We start from the raw sequence: 25,050 nt of genomic DNA on the forward strand, positions 1-25,050 counted from the left end.
CGTGGCATATTAAGATTGCTCTCAGTCCACTTAATTCAGGACACCAAGAAAGATTTTGTGTATTTGTTTAATGTTGTTATATTTGACAATTGCATGTTATTTTTTTCCTTTGAATTCACACAGCTTTTTAATACCAACATATTAGATTAATGGCTCCTCTTTTAAATCAATGTTTAAACTTATTGTAACAGAACAAAAGCCGCATATCCTGTATTAGTGGCAATGACAGAAAATATTTTATGCATTTTTTCACATAGAAAAGTAATCAAAAATATATTGGAAATGGAGTTTTTGGCATTACGGATTGGATTATACACCCTATGTGACCGACCACAACAGGGGGAAGCATGTTGTCTTTTCTGCAGATGCTATTATCACATACCAATCTCCTAATTGGTGCTAGAATTCACAATATCTTGAAACTAGCGTGCCTAAAATAAAGCACTGGGTACAGATCTGTCAGTTTAATCCCTTCATCACTGTAGAATGGCTTCATTGAGTATATGGCATCCTGTCACTGCATTTTTTCTAGTGTCATAAAAAATACATTTCAAACTTGAATTCTGCATATTTCCAGCCTGAGGAATTCAGAGACAGAAGTAGGTCACAAAGCACACTAGCTCAGGCATGTTGTAGCTGCACGTGCTTCCCAAATCTCCATTGTCCCTAACCTCAGAAATTGAATGATGAAGCAATCAAAACCTGACAGCTTTTAAAACTGTAAAGCGGTGTGAAGAGAAGGTGTAATTTCCGGTGAGGACAGGGCTCACATACATCTGTAGTAAAATTTCCAGATTGCAAATAACCCTTTGGTTAGTAGCAGGGATCCTACCCTCTGAAAGCTGTGTTAACTTGGTGAGGTTATTCCATTTGACGTAACTGGAGTGGAAGTGTCAGGGAATGAGCACTGTACCACAAGCATCTCAAGCAGAGAATTCCCTCACTGCATATTCTGTCAGCAGCAAGCCAGGTGTCCTTAGTCAGACTCTTATTTTAACTGTTACGGGTGTCTGGGAAGAAAAATAGCAAAAAAAACCCCAAACAAAACAAGCCAGCAAGAGCCCTGTACAATTGTGAAACAAAAAATTCAAAGTAGTTGTGATACAGGCTGGTACCTTTCACTTGGGATAAAAGAAGATGCCCTAAAAGTGGGATCCCAAGAAAATGTGGATTATTTGAGCTGACAGAGTTTCTCTGTGTTTCACTGGAAGTGTCGCATGCAGACGCCAGCTTATTCAGACCTAGCTTACATGTTCAGTTTTCACTAACCTGATGTTGCGCTGCATAGTCTAAACATGCTAGAAATACCTATATAATAACTGGACTAGCAAAGTCATTTGGGAGGAGGTATATTTTCAGCTAGATTGGTGGAATAGCTCTATAGTGGAATGCAGATATAACGCAGAAAAAGGGGACGTAGAGCAAAATCTCAGTTGTTTCAATAGACATTGAAGGGAAGGGGGCAAGCTGACAAGGATTTTCTCCACAATCTTTATAAGAAAGGATTAAAAATATAGATTTTAAAATAAAATATGGGCACTGAAAAAAAACCCCTAACCACCACAAAAAAACCCAAACAAATCCCCAAAACTGTTCAAAATTGAAACATACTTCATGAAATCTGACTCTTAAGGTAGAAGTAATAGACAAGTGTGAACTAGGTCTGTCCCAACAGAGAACTTTCAACAGCATAAAGAGAAAATAATACTGTACTTCATCTAGTTTCATAAAACTGGTATTTACTTATCATGAAACTTCATTGTGCAGAATTAACCATACCATTATTGGTATATGCCACTTCTAAAGGACTGTACACAGCATTTTCCCAAAATAAGTGTTTATTTTAAATCCATAGACTACTCCAGTTCTTTCAGTCTTAACAATCCAAAATCCTATCTCCTGTGTGTTTTCTGAAGAGGCACAACCTCATGCCTATCTCCTACAGAGGCAGCATCTACACAACTTTATTAATCAGAGGAAGCATCACTTTTGTTCATCTCAGTGGTAGAGGCCAATAAACAATCTTGACCACCTGTAGATCCTTAAAAAGGCATGAACATCCCTAAGATGATGTTCGTGCCTTTTTAAGGCACGTGGGATGTTCTAAAGCCACATTAGGCTTCTTGCAATTTGTGTGAGTGCTGCAGCACTATAGCAGCTGACAATCACAAAGTGGCCTTGAAACAGCTGTCCTGATTTGTATGCTGTTCAGACCTAACTCTTTGGTCACCTAGACACAAAAGCCTTTACATACATTAATTTAGAAAGTACAGCGGACAATATATCCAGTATTTCATTGAGATATAGGGGAGACTGTTGGGCACCACATTGCCAAGACTCTATTCATATCCCTATTTAGCTGGCAACAGAAGAACTGGAAAAGCGGAAATAGAAAAATAGGGATTTCTACCCATCTCTCATTCTTTCATATTTGCAAAGGCTATGTCTCTTAAGTAGAGACTTCAGTTTTACACTCATTCTTTGGCCCTCTGTTTTAGCTTTGTAGAGCAGCTGACAGCTGTGTAAAGTCACAGTTGTGTACAGTCAGTTTAGAAGATCAAAAGAAACCATCAATCATCTGTATGTGACACAATAATTCAATATTTGTACTAAATTCATAGCTTTCACTTAAGCTAGGGGATTTCTGTTTGTAAGAAACCCAAATGACTTAAAACAGTTAAAAGTGTCACATAATCCATCATGGTTGTTCAACAGCTCAATTATAATAAGAAAAAAAGATGCCGACTCCCTTTCATCACACAATGGAATAATAATAATGAAGATTTAAAAAATTGGGACTTTTCTCACCATCCATATTTTGGCGTAACTTTCACATCTACCTTCCTGCTTTTCCATAGCTACTTCTACTCTTTATGTGTGCCATCACAGACCTTACCAATAACCTAGGCCAGACGCACAAGCAAATCTGAATTCTGTGTTATGCTTTTCCCCCACTGCCCCAAACAATATGCTTTTTGTACAGAGGACTGCTAGAAGGAGCAGAATTGGGCATAATCTGCCTTCACTTGTATTAAATGTAATCACTCAAAATCTCCTTGTTTTCATGATCACTACTGATTTTAAACTGCAGGTGATAGTAATTAATGCTTTTCCTTTATTCTGAAGAAAAATAATTCAAATTAATAGCAAGGGAATTTCATTTTCTGATCTAAATCAAGACTTAAGTGCATCTTACTCTAGAACACTTCAAAAATAAGGTACCAGCTAATCAGTCTGGAAATGAGAACTCATCTTCTCAGCTATGAACAGAGCACTATAAATATTGGAAAACAAAGGGTCTTAGTAACTCAGCAACAGTGTCTCTTTTTTTCAAGTTTAAATGCTTCCAACTATGTCAAAGCCTAAAGTGAATATAAGAGTGCAAAATATGTGTGCATATATAAATACATGTTTGTGTGTGTGTGTGTGTGTGTGTTGGGAATTAATCAATCTAGGTCCCTTAATAGTCTCTAATGAGGGACTAAAGAATGCATTCATCATGGAAAAGAAAGCCTTCGGAATTAACTGAGTCTCTGCAGTGCTTACGAGTCATAATTAAATAAACCTTCTTGCAAACCTCTTGTAACTCAGATTATGGAATTAGACTGTATTGAAACCAGGTGCTATTTTGTGCAGTTTGTTCTAAAATGAAACATGGACAAGAACAGAGTGCTCTACTGCTGAACCACATCTCTCAGCTTCTTTTTCTGCTTGTTTATCTGAGAAGTGACTACCACCAAAATGAAAACTGCATGTTTTTTTACAGCATTTGTTCTGATATGCTGAATCATTGCTCAAGTGTCTTAACAGCAACTTCCTTTTTTAAATGAAATCATGTTTCTAATACAGCAAACAGACACCTGACTTTCAGTAGTAGCCAAGAAAACAATTCCACTCTGACAAGGTGCAATCAGGAGGAAATTTTATGTAACACTGCAAGTAATAAATAAATTATGCATAGCAAGACTAAATTCAGAATTAGTATACTGCGAAACAAAATACATTAGAATAGTTGAAAAAAGAATTAATTACAGAGTTAGGATATAAACAGTAATGCATCTCAGGCAGAAGCAAACAACAAAACTGAAAGATAATTGTGGGCTGAGTTTGTTAAAGAGAAACAACATTTACAGGTGGGAAAATGCGTCTGATCTCAGAGAATGACACCTTAATTACTTGCAAAGAACCAGCATGAAAATCCCATGCATGTGAAATCCCACCAGAAAGTAGGGCATTAGAGATACTGTTTCTAAGTATGGCTTGAGGTCTGGACACAGAAGTGCATTTTACTGAGTGAACAAGCTCCCTCTACATCTTCCTGATATTTTAATTGCAATTCCACAGCCACTAAAGCAAAAGATGCTTTCACAAACAGCAAAATTAGAACAATTTCCTGAAATCTTGAAGTGGCAAAAATTCACAAAAACATAAGCCTGTAACTATGTGGAAATTTCCTAAGAAAGGTTATTTGCAAAACTATGCTAGGGAGACATCACCCAGTCTTAGAGTAAGTAAACAGCACATCTGGTAAACTGAAAGTTGACAGCAGAAAACCTATGCATTAACTACATACTTTATATTCACCTTGGCATAACAAATTTATTCACACCTACATTAATTACTGTTGTGAACTCTTAAGCTCTTCAGCACCACACCAAATCCCCTTGCAATTCCTATATGTAACCAAACACAACACATAACCAATTAAATTACCATTCTGACTAAAAACTCAGCCTTAACTACATTAACATTCTCTATAAACACATTTACAGATACAACCTTTTATTCTGCATATAAGAGACTATGAAGCAGGAATTATCTTTCTATATGTGATTTAAAATGAAAATAGTGTGGGCACCTCTTCTGGTTATACTTAAAAGTGCAAACAAGATGGCTGTGGAACCAGAAAGTGAATACATTTCGGTAATTTGGTATTAATAAGGTCCTCAAAGTTTTAAACACGTGGAGGAAGTCATGCTTCATATTAACCAACACTTTCTGATTCGCAGCTTCATCCAAATCACACATCTCGAGAACAAAGCTGTCAGGTGGATGAGACTTCGCAAGGCATTACAGTAGATCTATGAAGTTACATTTAGGTGCAAGTCTACACGATTGCTAGTGACACTCTGACGGCTGTTCACACTACTTCATGAAAGCTAGATGAGAAATGACAGTTCGGGAGGCATCTGGTAACAGAAGAGAATAGAAGAGCTTGTAAGAGTCCACCAAAACGTTTTCCAGATCATCCCTACAAGTCGTGCTGTCTTTATTAGGGAAGGGATATGTTCTCTCCCTCTTCAAGCCTCTTCCAGAAAACTAGTTGCAATAAATATTTTTTTTTATTGGAAGGATTTACTACATTGAATTTAATAATGCAAATTTAAAAACTGTCACCTAGAAGTTTACATACAGTAAAACAATTTGTTCTTTGTGTATTTTTGAAGAAGTATTTCTTTTCCACACGCACAAACTACAGACTGTTGTAATACTTTTGAAGTTAGTTATCAGAATTTCCAGGATGAAAGACTTACCCAAACAAAACATATTTAAATGCAAAGTGCTAGCAGCCATTAGGCAGAAGTTCAAAGTGAACTTAAGTTCAGAGTGAAGTTAAAATATCCCCAACTTTAATTTGCTTTTGCTGTCTCAAAAAGGTTGAAGACAGGTCTGAAACTTGGCATATTGGCTTAAAAATGCCTGTAATAACTTGATCCAACACACTGACCACCCATAAAGGAAACCATCCCAACCTTCTTCTACCAGTCCTAGCTGTTTATTTTCCTTTCTGCTGGCTTGGGTGGCACTTGTCCAACTGTGCTGCACAAATTCAGCATACTAAGGCAGCACTAATCCTACTCCCCCAGCAATTCTCCTAGGCAAGGGGGCAGCTGGTCCACTGAAGGGTCAGGTAAGTGCCAAGATTCACAGCTAGGGACATGGATGGGAGAAGAAAACTTGACTTTCAACAGTGCATGCTGTTGATTCTAGAAATAATATGGACCTTTAAGAGGAATGAAAAAGCTAATACACTGTTATCTTCTTGGTAATCTCAATTTATATTTAGGGGGTGAGGGGATGGACAGTTACGAAACTCTCCAAAGCAGCCATCAAAGAATTCAGCTGTCAGATTATCAGACAAAAGTGCAGTTTCATTGTGCACTGGTATACTCTCAAAATAAAACCTCATTAATTTATGGACAAAATGTTCTCTCTCCTGTGCATCTTACGCAATTTACTAGGGAAGATATGGAAGTCCATCCCTGGGTCAACATGGCTGAGAGTTTCAGAAACTGTCAGTTTTCTTTCCCTCTCCCTTCACCCAAGCCACAGCCACTAACTTCCCAAAGCCAACAAAAGTACTAGTCTATGTTGAATACTGCTGCCTACTGAAGTTCATAGCATAAACTCTACTTGTATTCTGCAGCCAAGCCCTGCTTGAAACAATATTCCAATTTCATCAGGAAATCTTGGCAAGGCTCTCAACTTTAAACTGTCATCTCTGACACAGTTTTGAGAACTAAGATTTCAGGGGAAAATATTCAGGTAGAGAGCTGCACATGAAAAATACAAATAGATTAGTTCCCCTTTAGAGTTTGCAATATTTAGTCAGAACAACTTGCACAGAAATTGAGCACTAACCTTAGTTGTGTCACAGTGCAAGAAACTAAAATGAATGTACATTAAAAGTGAACTAATTAGAATTTGTGGGGAGGTCATGCTTCTGCTTTTCACATCAAGAGGACAAAGCTATAAATCAGTCTGAAATGAGCTTTACAAGTCTGTTTTCGGTATAAACTGATTTTTAAGTACAAGTTGGATATGTTCTGGATATGGTAAGCTAATTCAAGGACAACTAAAGGTGTGAGCATAAGTCACAGAAGTTGTACCAAATTCTGTAGAAAGAAAGGCAGTGCATCCCATAAGAACAGTAACATTAGTCTTTGTTTCCTTAGCTCCTTGCTTTTCTTTGTTTTGCCTTGACATAAATAATGTCCTTTTACCTGCTGTGGCAACTTTGTAAAAATAAAACCAAGGAACAGCAAATCTTTAGCAGCATAAATACAATCTATCACGAATCCACACATCATTAACAAAATCCAAGACCAAATATACTTATTACAGCCATTTTTCATGTTTGATTTTATATCCCCATCACTAGCATAAATCAAACATCATGGATGTCCTTAAATATTCTAAAAGGCTCTTAGTGGATACTAAGTATTTTAGATAAAGAATCAGAGAAACATAGATGTGGAAGGCATTTCAAAAGATCACCTAAGCCCATCTCTGCACAGAGGCAATATGAAATATACTACAGTCCATCCCTATGAGATGTTTCATAAACCTCTTCTTAAAACTTCTATAATGGAAATTTAACAACTCCCATGGGAAGCATATTTTAATGTATCACTACCCTTACAGTTTGAAAGTTTCTCTCATCTGTCTTTGCTACAAATACAGGTTGGTTATGAGGATATTAAGAGAAACTTCCCAATTATAATGATCATGAAGTACCTCCAAGACTATCTAGAGAAGCCACTGCAATTTTCAAAGACATTCTGGTGTTTGATACACATACCATTGTTTATTGTTTCACCTCATCTTCTGATTCCATCACTTATAAAACTGAAATCAGAATTCCTTTACTGAGATTGACTTCACCTTTAAATTCTTAAATGGACAGGACATAGATGTAAAGCTGGCATTAAACAACTATCCTGGATTACGTGGTGTATCTTCATATTAGTAGTTAAAAGCCCAGCACAAAAGAAGTATCACATAATTTATAAGAAAAGTGGTCTTGCATTTTAAACTCAAGGACGGAGTTCTGTATCCTACTCCACTAGCAAGTCCTGACTTCAAATACATTATATAATATTTCATCTTTAAAAGGACACTAATATCTGCAGTAAAAGTTTTGTGAAGATACTGTATGCAAACTATTCCCCAGATTATGCAGAAACATGGCATATCTCTAAGCAAATCTGACAGGAAGGAAAGAACAAAAGAGCAAATAAGATACCATTTTTTGCTGAACAGGTATTTTTGGTATTGGCTTTTATCTAAATTAACTTGTATCTGCTGATAGTATCTCAAATTCTGTTCATATGCAGTACATCCTATGGTAAATTCACTTCAATATCAGATGAAGTACAAAAGCCACAGATGTGATACACACTGCAACTGCGTTAAAGCTACCATAAAGGTAAATTGCTTTATTTCAGGGCTTCCTGAAATCAGGGCATTTTGAGTCCTGAATAGAAATTATTTAAAATGCTAACTTTAGAACAGTCCAGTTGAGATACAACAAAACTGACATACCATTTCACATTTTGTTCAGTCATGCACAGAATGTTTAATGTTCTGTTCTCTCATGTTTCTACTTTAATCCAATTTTCATCTGAATTCAGGCTATATTTATATTTTTAAAGGACAATTTTATCTTTTCAGCATTGTTCTAGCATGAACTGTATTTGCACATCAAAAAGGCTTGAGGCAGCAAATGTCCTGGTTTGTGAATAAAACATTTTTTCTACTATGATAGCGAATTTCTTGCTGCCATGGGATTCTTGCAATATTTCCCCCTTCATAATTTTTAAAAAATAAATTTAAAGAATGCATGGAGATTTCAAGTAGAATTAAGATTTCATCTTATAGTCGCTATTTCACATTCTATATTATATCCCCAAATTAAAAAAAAATCTTGTGTTTTACAAATATTATTTTTATACATACAATATTGTTTCAGGCTTGCAGTCAAGAAAACAATTATACTGCTTGGCTACTGGAAATACCCTGCCTTTAGCCTTGTTATGCACCTGAGATGTGTGAAACTGTCTCACAAAATATATTACAGAAGACCTAGGGCCTGATCCTGCAACTGTTAAATGCATCCTGCAACAGCCATTTGTCAGTGATAAGGAAGAACGAATACTGGAGGTGCAAGATTCTGCCGGATCAGGCCTTAAGTTTATGTGCATTATACAACACATTATTGGTGACATCTCAAAATAAAATACTGTATTTTTATGTAATGCAGAAGTAACACACACAACTTACATATAGTAATAATTTATTCTGAAATGTCCATTTTAGTCTGTTGAGACATCACCCATGTCTCATTAATAAAAGAGCAGCCATCTCACCTCAAATACCAGAATATACAACAAGTTACAGCATAGCAAAAAAAAAAAAAAAAATCTACCTACTTTAAGATAAAATCTAATTCAGGTAAAATAATTTTGTTCAAGGTTTTACAGTTACACAGGTTTTTTTTTTGTTTTGTTTTGTTTGTTTTTTCAGGGCACAAAGAAAGTGTAAATTGTTACACCACAACTACTATGCACATTATGTGACCACAGAAATGTTAATCATTACTTCAGAAAATGAACCATCAGTTCCATTCATGCAGAAAAGCAGGCTGGGAAAGCTTGTTCAGCAGAAACCATATTACTGTGAATTTCACAGCCACATGATTAATTATTGGGTTAGATGGACTCACAAATACTAAAACTGAGCATAATTTTTTGCATAAATAATACCGGTTCTTCCCTGATGTAGTTTAAGTCAGTCTGTAATCTAGAAATGATCGAGAAAGCAATATGACTGTATCATCTCTATCTGCAATGTTCCATGATTTCAACAACAAGCAATATTTAAAGTATTATGGGATGGGATGCTAATTTAATACGTTAAACATACTGTACAAATCTACTTGCATTAGCAGTTTTATTCCAAACTGTCAATCAGGTATTCCTCCAAAATATTACCAGTGAAGACAAAGTATACTATCAAATATGGCTTCCAGAACAAGGACCTTCTAACAAGAATCAAAGCTATTTACAACAAATAGAAACAACAACAACAAAAAAAATCAATCCCCATTTTTTAGTTTCATTTGAAACGAAAGTTCTAAGTAGCTGCTGTATATAATACATCAGTTTTATTTATTTTTTGTTGCACTTAAACAGAAGTTACCAGGTAGGAGCCAGAGAGACGTTTAGGACTCTGAGTTCCACTAGAGTCTGGATTTTCAGACTTGGAGTCACGTTTCTTTGTGCTGTTATTTACTGGTGTTGGTATTTGTGATGGCCGAGCAGAGCTGTTGTCCACACTACTCTTCCTGCGGCTTGGATTGTAGTTGAAAGGCGTCACTCTTGCTGCAACAGCACCAATGGGGGAGCTATGTTTGCTCGAGCTACTGGAACTGAATGGTGTACGCTCACTCACAGTACTTTCATTGCTTTCTGGTGCAGAGACAGGATTATTCTGCAGAGGCTTTGTTTCAGTGCCTTTCTTGTCTGGACTGTCCATCTGAAAGAAAGAGTTCAGACGATTTTCTAAACCAATGGTACGAACAGAAACACCTCCATTCCCTGGGGTTTGTTTTTCTTGAATCTCTTTAGAATCTTTACCATTCACACCCCCTTTCTCTGAAACACTGTCAATAACAGGGGGAGTATTTCCAGTTGGGGACCTTCCAGATCGAGGATTATTAATTGGGCAGTCCTCTATCCTCACCCACACATCCTCTGTCTTGGAGACAGCTGGTGCCATCTGATAGATGAGAGTTTTGGAATCAGAGCCATTTGTGGTACCCGAGGAAGAATGCTGAGGATCATTTATTATCTGAGGAATTTCGTTTTCTTTTATTTTTCTCCAAGTACCTTTTGCTGGTACTTGGCTTTCTTTGTTTTGCTTGTGTCCAGAAAGAGAACTTCCAGGTTGCTTTTCATCTTCACTTTTTGCCTTTTCACTGGATTCTGAGGAGGCTGACAGAATTGAGGAGGAACTTCCAGTTCTTCGCCAAGTGCTTACACGAGGAAGTGACGAGGAATGCTTACTATGCTCACGCTTCCATGTTCCTGATCTATTGATCGGCAGTCTAGATGGACTCTCAGAATGAGAACGAGCTATATCATGACGTTTTGCTGGTCTCCCATCATACTCTACAGAAGGGCTTAGATTAGGGGGTAATTTTCGCCAACCACTAGTCTGGGCAGTTGAATGAGTGGATATAGACATATCAGGAAGAGATGGACTTAAAACTGGGGTCTGTAGTTGGGACCTTGTGGGAGAATCCGGCCTGGAAGGAGACAGAGATTCAAATGAAGCTGACTCTTCTAATTTCCGTCTTAGCGTTGGGCTTGGAGCTTCTTTAATAAAAGTTGACTGACGAACAAGAACAGGTCTCTCAGATCTGTCAGATTCACTTCCACTAGATTTTGTGGATGACATTCGGGACAGCTCAGTCTTTTTGTTTGATCCACCACTGCTGAGAGCTTGGTTTAACCCTTTTGAGGCAGACTCACTTCGTGGAATGCTACTGGTACTCTTAGGTAAGGCAGTTTGTTTTGTAAGGTTTTGCTGGCTCATCTGCCTGCCTGGTGATGTGTACGACATTCTACCTGAACTTGAAGATTTAGTTGAAGCTGTGCTAGGAGATGATGTCCTTGGCAACTGAGACAGTTTGTTGGGAGGACTTATACCATTCCTTCCTGGAGAAATAGAGGTTCGGCCAGGAGATTGCAAAGGCCTACTTAATGGCTGCTGTTGAGGTCTAGAAGGAGTGGAGTCTCTGGATCCTGATCTAGAAGGTCCTTTACTTGACCCACTCTGGTTCAACCCTGATGGCTGCCTAGTTACAGGAGATGGCTCAGGTTTAACTGATGACTTGACTCCTCTTGGAGAACTAGTCAAACTTTGGCCTTCACTGGGACTCTTGGAGTTTGTGTTTTTGAGTGGGGGCCCTTTTTTGGAAACAGGACTTGTACTTGAAGAACTATTCCGAACTCCAGGAATATGGATCATTGTCCTACCACGTGAAATTGAAGGCACACTTGTCTGTTGTGGTTGCTTCAGCTGGCTTGAAACTTCTGAATTGGAGCGAGCTTTTCCTGTAATTATACTTTTATACACCTTCTTCCCTCCTTTGATTCCCCTACTTTCAGATTCTGCTTTTTTAGACTCCAGTGTGCTCTTCTCTCCTGGTTTAAGAATTCTTGGACCTTTATTACTAGTGAAGGGTTTTTCTTCTTGGTCTGGGGTAAGATGAAATGGTGACCCTAGAGAAATACCAGATTTTAATGAAAGGATAGAATCAGAGTCTGAAGAAGCTTGTCTAGACAACGATGCAGCAGCCGCAGCTTGATGCAAGCTACTAACTATAGAATTTGCACCTTCTTGTATAGCTTTCCAATCAAAGTTCTCTGAATCAGGTGAGAAACCATGTTCTGAATCTGGCCTCTGTATCCCTCTCAAATCCAGTGTTAAATCTTCTGCTGATATACCACCTGTATTTCTGGGATTACTTTTTTCACTTTCACTCTTTATCCTTGAGGGTTTTTTCTTTTTAGGCATAGCAGAACTAATGCATTCCTGCAAAAGATCGTCTTCTGAGTCAATGCTAAGAGAACTCAGAGAACTGTTTCTAGAGAAACATACAGGAGTATCTTCAACATGAAATGATTTAGGTGCATAACCAGAAGTCTGTGGTCTGTTTGATTCCATCTGTGAATCGGGAGCCTCAGTTCGTTTTGCAGGTTCCCCTTCTTTGTTGTTATTGTTTTCTTGATCAATATCACTGAGGGAACTAAGAGATGAATTGCGAGAAAAACAAACAGGTGTGTTTTCAATAGCAAAATTCTGTGTCTTCTCATCTGTAGCTGCTCCTCTGTCTGGAATATCTTTAGCTGACTGAGAGAAAGTTTTAGGTTGACTTCTACTTGTTGGGTGTTTTTGGCAAACTTGTGTCCTGTTACTTGGTTGCTGACTTGAAGACTGTTCTGGATTAGTGCAGTCTTTATTTTCTGTTTCCTTTGCTTCTTTTCCTTTTCTTAATTCTGCCTTCTCCCTTGAAAGGTCAACATCATCATCATCAAAATCTAAAGAACTTAGGGAATCATTCCGTGAAAAACAATAAGGCGTTCCCTCAATAGGTGTGTAATGATGAGGGGAATCAAATGCAAAGCTTCCTCTTACACGTTCTTCATTATTTGGCAATTTGTCATTAAAATCTCTCGAATTATTTTTAAGATTCTGTTTCTTTGCATCTCTGTTCTCTGGATAGCTTCTTTCATTATTAATATTGCTTTTAGGCTCTGTGGTTTTTCTTACACGTGCTCTGTATTCATTATTTTGGGGAACAGGCTTTACTGGTGATGTTGGCTTCTTTTTCTCACCTTCTGGTTGGTTTTTGTTACTTAGCGATGAAGATGCTTGTTGAATTTGATCCATTATCTTCTTCACTCTGAAAGGTTTGTGACTTTTTCCTTTTGGCATAGCTGAGTTAATGCACTCAGCCAGAATATCACCCTCTTCTGTTTTGTCATCATACAGGCCTGGGGAAGTCACAGCTGAGCTTTTTGCTCTCTGAGTATCATCATTACTTCTACCTTCTGTAGGAATGGTGTCTCGCTTTTCAAATTCCCCTGAGTCTGCTCCTGTACCCACACTGTCTACATTGGCCAACTCACTCGGTGGCGATTCTATTGTGAGATCACTCAGAGATGTAGCTGTTGAAAAATTTATTGGTGTACCCTCAACACAATATACCCGTGGCATATCATCTCCTGGTGTAAAACTCACGTGCTTTTGGGATTGCAGTCTGCTTTGTGAAGGCAAAAGTTTGTAAACTGGCAACTGGCTGGGCTTTCTGGCTACAGGAGGAGGTATTTTTGGAGCAGATCCTTGGGAAGGCTTTTTGGCTTTACGTGAAGACTTAGTTGGCATTGCAGAAATAATACATGCTTCCAGTATTTCAATATCATCATCATCATCAGAATCATCCAAAATGTCTTTTTCTGCTTCAGCAGGCTTCTCCACTTTCTTCTCTTGGTTATCCTTTGTATCATCTGATTGTTCAGGTTCTGCTTCGTTTCCATGTTCATTTTCATGAACTGGAGGCATTATTCTTAACTCTACATCTTTCTGTATAAACGGCTCATCAAGACTCAGAGCACTCAGGCTAGAGGAGCAGGAAAACCCATCCGGTGTGCTTTCTGTAGCAAAATGTAATAGCGTATCAGCCTCTGGAAGTACCTGAACTCTTTGAACAGCTGCATTTACAGCTGCCTGTCTAGGACCAGGGTCTCTCTTTTCCGCACAAGGTACTTTACCTTTAGCTACCTCTCTTTTTACTTGAACTCCTTGAGTAGGGGGTGGCGTTTTACTTCTGCTTGGAGGCATTGTTTGTCCTGGGCTATCTGGAAGGTCACTGGGACTTATAATGCCACTTACCATTCCACTACAAGGCTCACTTTGAACTGAACTGGCAATTGAACGGCTTTCAAAACTATCCAGGGAACTTACAGAAGTACATCTGCTGAACATGAGTGGTGTTTCCTGCACATAATGTTCTGGTGGGCTTTTAGGAGTCTGTGCACCACTCTTGGAGGGAGATTTGGCACCTGAAGAAAATTCAACAGCTTTATGTCTAGAGGAATCAGAAGGAGATAAACTAGAAGTCTGAATTCTGCTGGATTTTGTTCTGATGTGTTGTGATGTTGATGTGATTTCACTTACTGCCCCTTCTGTAGATAGAGCCCCACTGTTTTCCTTTAGTTCTGCTATCTGCAATGTGTTATTAGCATCTGTCACACGTGTGGATTGATCACGTCCTATTTCATCTTCAGCTGATGACAAAGACGACAAAGAGCTACACCTTGAAAAACATATTGGGGTATCTTCCACACAGTAAGTCTGTATAGTTTCCTGATTAATAGAGGGAGTTTTACAGGAGGCAGTCTTTTGTGCATGACCACCTCTGCTCTGTGCAGAATTTGGATGAAGCTGATTCTGTCTCTTTGAACCAGCTGAGGGGGCTGATGTGTTCCCGCTGCTTGAGGAAATATGGTCAGTTTTAGTGCTTTGCACTGAAGAAGTCTTTGAAAAAGTAAAAGATGGTTTCTGAGAAGAAGGAGGAACTTCTGTTGAGTATTTTAAACTATAATCAATCGGCTGATCAACGTGATGTTCCTCTTCATTGTACTTTATGCTATAATTAGTTGGTCTGTCTTCCTCTTCATGTTGTTCCTCCTCAGAGTAACGTTCACTATAGTTGGTTGGCTTATCATCATCATAATCATCAACCTGGCACAAGGACTGGTTTACCTTCTGATTCATTCCAAGAGTTGAGCCTACTCTGTTCTGATCTGAGCCATTGGATCCTCTTGATCGGAAGGAAGAAACACACTCTTGCTGCCCAAAAGGTGACTGATATTTCATGTGTTTATCATCTCCACTGTCGGTGTACACAGGGTAGCTTGCATTTTGGCTCCTTGACTGCCTTTGCTCACTTTGTTTCATTTCATCATCTATTATATGCTTAGGCCTTGCCCATCTTTCATTCTGAGAGGGACTTTGTCTTCCAGAATTTAACTGCTCATCTGAGTATTTAAGACTGTAATTAATAGGAGTGTCTAGCTCTCCATCATTGTCATCCATGTGATTCGCACTATGAATCTTATGTGCCAAGTCAGCTGGATATTGACCATAACTACAGAATTTACTTTCATCATCTTCAGAGTAAGATTCAATGGAAGGTTTCATTTGGCCTCTTTTACCATAACCATCACTGCTGCTGACACTATTTAAGCTATCATTTGAGGCTCTCTTGTATTCCATTTTTGTATAAGGCACAGGACATGTCCTGCTTGAATTCTCAGATTTAGGAAAGTATGTATTTGAGTGAGTATGGGCAGTGGCTGATCTCCTCGGGCCATTTCTGTCTTCTGTCAAACACTGCATTTCAGAAGTGGAACCAGAACTTCTGTCTTCTTGTGGAATATGCATGCTTGTTACTTCTTCCATAACTTTGGCAATCTGAGCTGCAGCAGTAGAAATCTGCATTCCTATTCTCTTAGAGGAGTTCCCAGTATTCTCTGCAGCTGGATGATAGGTATTTAAACCTACTTCTAGATCCCTATCAAGACTTCTGTCTTTCTCAGATCGAGAATTTTCTATGTTTCCCCTATTGGAAGAGGAGGAGCCTGGCAATACTGTAGTATTTAAATATGGTGAAAGTACAGTCATATTACCAGCATTAAAACTCTCTGATCTGCATACACTATCATCATGCCGACTGGAGTCCAAGACGTACTCACTGTATATATTTTGTTTATGTCTCTGCTTATTGCGGTGAGATGCTTTTGGGCTTAAATTATCAATGTTGTCAAAAGTCTCTGATAAATGCTGAGCATCTAATTCTGCTTCCAGAGCCTTTTGTTTTCTGACATGAAGAGATGGTAAGCTTGATCCTGGAGACATAATGTTGGCATCCTTATATTTTGCTGGCCTGTTTGCCATGAGGTTTCTCAGAGCTGCAGCACTACCCATGGCTATCATTTTGTGTTTTGAGTGAATGAGATTTTTCAGCATGCTGACTGCTCCCATGTCCCACAGGGCCTCCTGATCCTTCGCATTTCGTGCAGAAAGATTCCACAGTGTCCCACATGCATTACTGACTATTGTCAAACTGTGCGATTTCAAGTGTTGTAACAAGGTTTGTAAGCAGCTGTTCTCTCGCAAGATTTGCCTGGTGTTGAGTAATTGAAAACAAACATCAGTAAGTGACATTTCAAAAGATTAAGAGACAATGCAAAACAAAAACCTATTACACTAGAGGCAAGTTTTGCCCTTAGAAAGGATAATTATGAGTTCTCCAATGTAAATTTATCTCATATTTCATCTGAATGCTAATCAAATCCTATTACGAATATGAATAGTTAAGCTTTCAGTACAGTTCATCATTAACGAGCAGCAGGTATTAATCCGTTTGCATATTCCTGTTATATGAAATATATGCCTTATCAAATGCATTCAAATTAACTACACTTAATTACTACATTTAATATCTGCATTCATATTAAGACTGCATCATAGAAACTGTTACTAAAGAGATAGAAAAAGTATACCCACCTGTGGTCCTCATTAGTGGCAATTAAGCTAGAAACATTTCTTAATATTCCTCCTCCACTTTCTATGATGGCTAAAGTGTTTGTTTGGCTCCGGTATGTCAGTGTGCCGACTAGAAATGCAAGAGCACCATCAACAGCACATATATCAGCTTTGTTCTCAGTACAGTGTGCTGACAAATTCCATAAGGCACTCAGAACACTTTTTAGTGTGGATTCCTAGGAAAGTAACAAAACAACAGAATTAGAGAAACTTTGAACTATTGATCATAAGCTCTCAGAAATACTAAGTTAGGTTCAAGGAGTTACGTATGTTTTAATTTCTGCTTTCTGGGCTGGCAAGCTAGAAACAGGCAGCAGTGGACACAAATACTTTTGTTTGCTTCTTCCCTTCAGCTATGGATTTGGTATGACTTCCCTCAAAGATTTCAGAAATATGTGCTACAATACTTGTTAGCTGCCGTAACTGTAAAAATGGCTTGAAGAGTAATTGGCAGGGGAATCTAGGATGGAATATAATCAAGTCTGTGTACCAAAGATATATCTAAATATTACAGAATTGGTAGTTATCTATTCATTAACTCAAAACAGGTTTTATTAAATTGCAAAATTATAAAAAAGGCTATTGCAACAACACACCTTATGAAGCTGAAAAGTAAAAGCTGTCAACCCTCATAAATATTACTAGTTTTGAGATGCCATTGCTACATTATGGTCTGTTGCCATGTTAACTTGAACCAACTCCCTTCTTCAAAGCAAGTTACCTAAGATACCCCAAATATTTGACAAACTGCTTTTATCAAAAAGGACAACAGTATTTGTGCTTTGCGTACAATAAATGCAATCTCTCCAAAATTTATCTCAATCTTTTATACAGGATACCTTCTTAACTTCTAAAGCGCATTCCATCAATGCTTTCACACTTCCAACTTCTCTTAGAGTCTTTTTACTGTTTACATCTGCTCGCCAGGACAAGTTCCTCAACACACTTGCAATGACCTGCAAAACATGAAAGAAAAATAATGTATCTCAGTATAACTACTTCTTTAGCAAGTTATTTGACTTTCCTCCTGGATTTCTGGAATGCTATGGATTAATTAACAGTGGTCATGTTCAGCTACTGAAGTAGCCCTTTGCTAAAATCTGCTTTTTGTTGTCTTGCCTGCTAGACTGTTGTAACATTTCAGTATTAAATTTCAAAGGTACTGGCTTTTGTGTGTGGGTAACTAAAACAAAGACTTGAAATCAGGTTCCCTGCTTTCCACACTGGTTAAAAAATTCAGATTTATGCTCTACTCAAACGTCCGCACTAGATATACATACTCTCAGGAGAGAGACTGAGATCATTTTTTTCTCAGCTTTTCTGCTTGTAATATAGAACAATAACACTTGCCCATCAGATGATTTACACAGAATCACAGAATCACAGAATGTTAGGGATTGGAAGGGACCTCGAAAGATCATCTAGTCCAATCTCCCTGCCAGAGCAGGAACACCTAGGTGAGGTTACACAGGAAGGCGTCCAGGCGGGTTTTGAATGTCTCCAGAGAAGGAGAATCCACAACCCCCCTGGGCAGCCTGTTCCAGTGTTCCGTCACCCTCACTGAGAAGAAGTTTCTTCTCACATTTAAGTGGAACCTCTTGTGTTCCAGCTTGAACCCATTACCCCTTGTCTTACTGTTGGTTGTCACCGAGAAGAGCCTGGCTCCATCCTCGTGACACCCACCCTTTATATATTTATAAACACTTGATTAATGTTTATAAAGATATTTGAAATATTTTAAAAATACATTGTGTGTTTTTCAATAACAGTAGTTAGATATAGATAACAGTAGTTATCTATAGCAGATGAGTAGCCATTTAGCCTATGTCCTTGGCAGTGGCCAGACTGAGATGGACTGTCACTCTAGCGGACAGTCACTACATAGCAAACTTTATCCATTTATGGGCCGCAGTAACCTCATGAAATATATTCCATGGAAAACTTTTACCTACAGATGTTCTAATTGCCAAAGAAGCGCATAAGCTTGTTAGGTTATGTGATGAATGTTCCCCAGCTCAGCCCCACAAGGGAGCACGGGGAGGCAGTGGCAGATGGAAGAGCCCAGCGATACCCTGCTCTGGCTGCTCCCAGGCCCACCACAGGAACCTTCAGCCCATCTCATGTCAACATGCCCAGAGGAGCACAGGGGCCCCAAGACAGGCAGGAACACAAACTGAGAGCTCAGACGAAGGGGCACCCTGTCCGGGCTCTTCCCAGGGCTCTCCCAGGAGACCCACAGCCCCATGGGCCAGGTGTGGCACCCATTCAGGGAAGTCAATGGGAGCAGCTCTCTGCACCTTCTGGACTGGGGCAGGCCAGTGCAGAAGTCCTGGCCTAGGGATGTGGGACACTTTCTGGGATCCAGGGGAAGAGCATTCTGGGCCTGTAGAAGTCTTATTATGGGGTTGGAGGATCCGAAGGTTCCAAAGGCAGGAAAAAGGATGGATTCTATGTGATATGGGGAAACAGAAGGATAAGTGGACAGAAAGGCACAGTTGCTTCTAAACAGTCGGCTGGCTGATACGCTCGTCTGGCCATGCCCTTTGCCTGATGAGCACGGTCGGTCTCATGTTCTTATTTAATCTCGTTTCTGACGTTTCCTGAGTGAAGGACTTCTTGCTCTGCCCATGTGTATGCGTATGGGGGTCCTGCCTGCCAGTGGCTGGAGACAGACCACAGGTCAGAGGGCCCATGTGTCTGTGACTTCCTTTTCAAGAATAGTAAATATACTTAGTATCTGGCCTAATACCAAATCAGACAGTTTACTCAGTAACTTCTGCTGTAATTCTAATCATTTTCTCAATCGTAACTAGGTAGCTGCTCCTCTAGTGAAGAAAAATTTTGTGAATGGTACTTTAAGAGATAGTCAATTTTACTTAAAATCTGATGATTCACTCAAACTGCAAGGAAAACAGGGTTTTCCTTTCCAAAAGCTGTTCCAGGTTGTTTACAGTATTTATTCATTAAAATGGATTATAATTTAATATTTAATGGTTTTAAACAAATTCCATGTCAATGAAGAATAGTTCTGCGCTCTCAACTCCCAGGATCACTCTAAGCACTTCCTTATTTTCAGGCTGTTTTCTTCACACAGCAGAAGTCATTGGAAGAGACGCTCAGGTGTCACTGAACACTTGGGTCATACTTAAAAAGCTTCTTTGGGAGGTGCTGGAGTAGTTATGCGTGACTTGTGAAGTCAATGCAGGTTCTCTTGAAATACAGATTCTTCTGCTATTATTACCCTATTATTTACTTGTGACAACTGCAAGAGGGGCCACAATACTGTATTAACCCTCTGGGTAATCCCAGTCCATTAGCACCATCACCAGTAAACTAAATTAGAGAATCTAAGATCGCTCAAGCTTATCTTTAAAACTGGATTTCCACTAACAGATCAGCATCATAAAAGTGAGTTCTATAGCCCATGTGTTATATGTGCTTTGGCAAAAAAAAAAAAACCCAAACCAAAACAAAACAAATCCCCCCAAACCAGAACATGACCCAAAGTGAAGCATAATTTGTGGAACAAGTACAGGTACAAACTTTGCTTCAAAGTTAAGGGAGAAAAGACAACGCGAGAACAACAATTGTTAAAAAACCCTCAAAACTCAAACAAACCAATGAAACCACCAAACAAACAAAAACCACCAACTAAAACCAAACCTAAAAAAGCCCCCCAAAACCAGGCTGGGATAAATGAAGAGAGCCTAATTAAAAAAAGAGAGGCTGGCTATGGACAGCACACTAGAAACTTTATGAAGATGACAGAATTCAAGTATAAAAATAACCGGTGGCAAGGCCAAATGAACAGAAAGAAGGTAAATATTATGAAAGGAGAGCAGAAATACAATATTTTAATACAATGCAATGAAATTCATGGAAATGTCCAGGCTGAAGAAATATTTCATCTCTTAAGGATGTTACCTGCTGTAAGTCTTCACTTTCAGATTTCAATTGGGCTACAAGAGCTCTCATGCAGCCCTTCATAGAACATAAAGTAGCCTGTTAGAAATAATAAGAAAAAAGTGAATAGTCTTAAATGTCAGGTTAGGTGGCTTACTTCTGCACAGTGTTTTGATATTTTAAGCTAATCATATCTGAAATGCAATAAAAGCTCAGTAAAATAACATCGCCAACAGTAAACGTTTGGTTTACAACTACTGAAAAATTAAGCATAACTATCAGTATCTGTTCTGGACAATATGTAAGTGGTAAAATTGTGCTAAATTTTATATTTTTTTACAACAGGTCTATGACTTGATATGGAACTTTACTAACTTAGAAGCCATCTTTTACTATGTGCCAGATAAAAATCACCTGTGAGCTCGCCATGTGTTGTTAATGTCTATTGAGCCTTGCAATCGTATTTTTTCTTTCAAATAAACATAGTATGAAAAATAATATGAATATTTAAAACTGAAAAATATAGCAACATTTCTGACATTTGAAGAACAGCTCCTTAAGGATACCATAGCAATAGATAAACCGAAAGGCTTACGTTGGAAATTGTTTGTGACAAATCACCATCAAAAATACTTCAAAAACAACGTATGTGCTAGAACTGTACTACTAGTCAGCTGAACAGCATATACATTCACATCTTTGTGTAGTTTAGTTTATGCTATAGGCTATAAACCCAGTAACTTCAACCCTGTAGCGGTTACTGATTGGATGATGTAAAGAGCCAATATGTTGTGAAGTAATTCACTTGCAGCAAGGATTTATGCTTTAATCTTGTCTAAAACTTGGAACAAAAAGCGAGTTACATGAATCCTGTCATTTCCATTCACTCCTGAAATGTCTTCCTCCAAAGCAGAAAGATAAAAGTCTTCCCAGTACGAAGTTATTTTAAGATCCATAGCTTGGCAAACTCTGGGGCAAGAAATTATTGAAACTATTCTATCTTTTGAAAGAAAGGTCCTTGTTAGAAATTAGAGGACTTCTTTTCTCTTACAAGTATTCGAAGTAGTGTCCATTACAAGCCAGATATGCTCCAAATATTTAAAAGCAAGCTCCAGCATGAAGAAGTTTGCAAAATTTCAGACAGTAATAGTATTGTTAAATAACAGACAACTTTACAAATTTTGACTCAGTTAGTAGTTCTAGTTCAACATCCTCAGAAAAATCAGTCACTAACTATGATCACTGGAGAGACCACCATCATTATGTGCTATACTAATCTAATGCTTATAAAAAAATAAGCCAGTAGATAAAATCCTGACTTCCAGTGACAAACTGAAAGTGATTTAACTCAAGAGTTTATATTATACTTGCATAATACCACGCTCTGTTTGTGGTGCTCTCTGTCAGGAGTAGGATGGAGTGATAGAGGTATTCTGAACTTCTGTCTCGAGCTCAAATTCAACATCCTATCTTGGAGATTTTCATCACCCGTGTCGACAACTACAATTCAAACATAGCTATGAACTGAAATTGCTGTATATTTAAAATTCTACTCTTACCTTGTTTGCCACATCTCCAAAAGTCAGGTTTGTCAGAGCCATTCCAGCATACCTCCTTAAGGTAACACTATAGTGATCATTTGTAAGTCCATACATTTCACAATCTACTTGCAACAGTTCAGCAATGGCCTGCAAACCTCCTTTAAAAACCAACAAATAAGAAAATAAATGTATCTGTACTCTAGTATCACTAGTGCAGTACATATATACCAAGAGCAAATTGCATTTATATGTATGGAACAAGAAAACCAGAAGGCTGAGAAAGGTAAATAAATTGTTAAATACTGACTCTGCATCTTGAATTCTGTGCTTAGTAGCAGCTGAAAGGTATGACAGCATGACATTGACATGTCAGGGGAAAATGGGAACAGGAGGAATTATGAGGAAGAAAGAAGCACGCTCATCTTTTAATTCCACCCAGCCAAAATCATGTTTGACCAATGAACACCGGTTACAACAAAGGCTGTTAGTAAATCTGAAAATTACTGATTTAATTATTATCACTTAATGTTATTTTCTGAGAAAAATACATAGAATATTTTCATTGATAACAAAAAGCAGCAAATTAAGGAAAAATGCATGCACAGAACTTACTGAGCATGGACTAAAAAATTCAGGCTGTTAAACAGGAACCAACTCGTGACAAAACCAAAACAAAACAACAGAAAACACCAACAAAAACCTCCCACCCTGGAAAGCAGTCACCATTGAAATTGCAAATATTTCCATAGTAAAATACTCTTCCAAAATTCACAGTTCATGCCAGAAAAAAGAGTAACTGACTAATAGTTTTTCCACTGGGAAATGGTATGGTTAATTTAAACTGCATTCATCACTTAGAAGGCAACAACTGACACAAATGAACTGACGATCTCTTTAAACCAGTAGTAAAAAAAACCCATATATCCAGTGAGGCACACCAGGAGTGTCAGCGGTTCTAGCAGGCTTCTCAAAGGAAGTTAGAGAAAATCATTTGTTCTTACCAAGCTCATTCATTGCATGCCTGTGTTCTTCATCAAATGAAAGTTTCATCAAAACACACACTGCAGGACAAATTTGATGATCCACTGGAGCAGGCACTGATTCAGAAATAGGTAACAGTTAGTATCTCGTAGGTGATTTTGTCTAGATTGTAAGTTTTCCAAAGCAAACCTAATCTTAAGACAAATCAATTGCAGATTTGTTCAGGGTTTGCATGTCCCCAGTAATCCACAAACAATTAATTAAATATGTTACTAACATGTGTACTAGAAATACATCTGAAGTTGAAAGAGAAACTAGGGCAAATCCTGAATGTATGTATTAAGTAAGAAATATGACTCCCAGTACAAAAAAAAAATCTTATTACTTTTAAAAATTAAATAATCTTAGTCAAACAGATCAACAAGGTTAAATATTCTGCTGGCATTAAAGAGTACGCCACCTAGCATGAAGCTGTTTCTTCAGTTGTTATGTCCTTATGAATGGCTAATTTAAACCCTTTGTTTCATAACTGAGCACTTTTAAAGTTCATAATTTTGTGAGCTAGGTTCCGGCTACTGCACAAATGGTACTGGTACATCTTGTTCCACTCCTGCTAAATGTTTTTTGCAGTAAACTGCAACACACATGACGCTGCCCACTGATTTGAGTAGCGCTTCTGTTATAGACACCAGCAGCTATTTAGAAAATACGCTCAATTCAGAAAAGCAGGTAAGCAACCCAGAGGGTTAACCTTTTTTCTATCTGTTCCCTGAGAAAATTCCTATTCACTTACGATATCATCTCTCTTGTATTTTATACTGAAAATATTTCTTAAATACCACATGATAAAGAACAGTTCATATGATACTGAATAGATTGAGATAATTTAATTTTTTATCTCTGTCCCTCTCCTAAATGAAATGTGCTATCTCCTGAATGTATCTGTATGAAAAGCAATTTGGTATTATTTATCTAGGTATGTTTCATTATTAGAAGGGGGGTGGTTAGTAGGTCGAGAGAGGTTCTCCTCCCCCTCTACTCTGCCCTGGTGAGACCTCATCTGGAATACTGTGTCCAGGTCTGGGCCCCTCAGTTCAAGAAGGACAGGGAACTGCTGGAGAGAGTCCAGCGCAGAGCCACAAAGATGATTAAGGGAGTGGAGCATCTCCCTTGTGAGGAAAGGCTGAGGGAGCCGGGGCTCTTTAGCCTGGAGGAGACTGAGGGGTGACCTCATTAATGTTTATAAATATATAAAGGGTGAGTGTCACAAGGATGGAGCCAGGCTCTTCTCGGTGACAACCAACAGTAAGACAAGGGTTAATGGGTTCAAGCTGGAACACAAGAGGTTCCACTTAAATATGAGAAGAAACTTCTTCTCAGTGAGGGTGACAGAGCACTGGAACAGGCTGCCCAGGGAAGTTGTGGAGTCTCCTTCTCTGGAGACATTCAAAACCCGCCTGGACGCCTTCCTGTGTAATCTCATTTGGGTGTTCCTGCTCCGGCAGGGGGATTGGACTAAGTGATCTTTCGAGGTCTCTTCCAATCCCTAACATTCTGTGATTATCCCTTAAAATGTAAAACAGAACGATTGCATATTCAATATTATAGATTATAAATATAAAACACTAGATTTATAATCCGGAAAGCACACTAAGATCTATGATTA

The 25,050-nt window shown here is 38.4% G+C and overlaps 1 protein-coding gene across 8 annotated transcripts in view; it reads right to left on the reverse strand.

Moving 5' to 3' along the window:
* Nucleotides 1-53: 53 nt before the first annotated feature.
* Nucleotides 54-25,050, reverse strand: part of APC (APC regulator of WNT signaling pathway) — a 108,385-nt gene continuing 83,388 nt past the window's right edge. For 5 of the 8 annotated variants that reach the window (XM_065657543.1, XM_065657547.1, XM_065657542.1 and 2 more), the window contains 7 exons: nucleotides 23,405-23,500; nucleotides 22,422-22,561; nucleotides 20,884-20,961; nucleotides 17,799-17,915; nucleotides 16,921-17,135; nucleotides 9,982-16,537; nucleotides 54-5,189 (listed from right to left, as the gene is read on the reverse strand). In XM_065657543.1, coding sequence (XP_065513615.1) covers nucleotides 5,160-5,189; nucleotides 9,982-16,537; nucleotides 16,921-17,135; nucleotides 17,799-17,915; nucleotides 20,884-20,961; nucleotides 22,422-22,561; nucleotides 23,405-23,500 — 7,232 coding nt within the window. In that variant the 3' untranslated portion in view covers nucleotides 54-5,159. Of the gene's footprint in view, nucleotides 16,538-16,920; nucleotides 17,136-17,798; nucleotides 17,916-20,883; nucleotides 20,962-22,421; nucleotides 22,562-23,404; nucleotides 23,501-25,050 lie in introns of all 8 variants that reach the window. The other 3 variants (XM_065657548.1, XM_065657546.1, XM_065657549.1) reach the window with 2 other exon arrangements.

This window comes from Caloenas nicobarica, chromosome Z, assembly GCF_036013445.1.
Source record: "Caloenas nicobarica isolate bCalNic1 chromosome Z, bCalNic1.hap1, whole genome shotgun sequence".
NCBI lineage: Eukaryota > Metazoa > Chordata > Aves > Columbiformes > Columbidae > Caloenas > Caloenas nicobarica.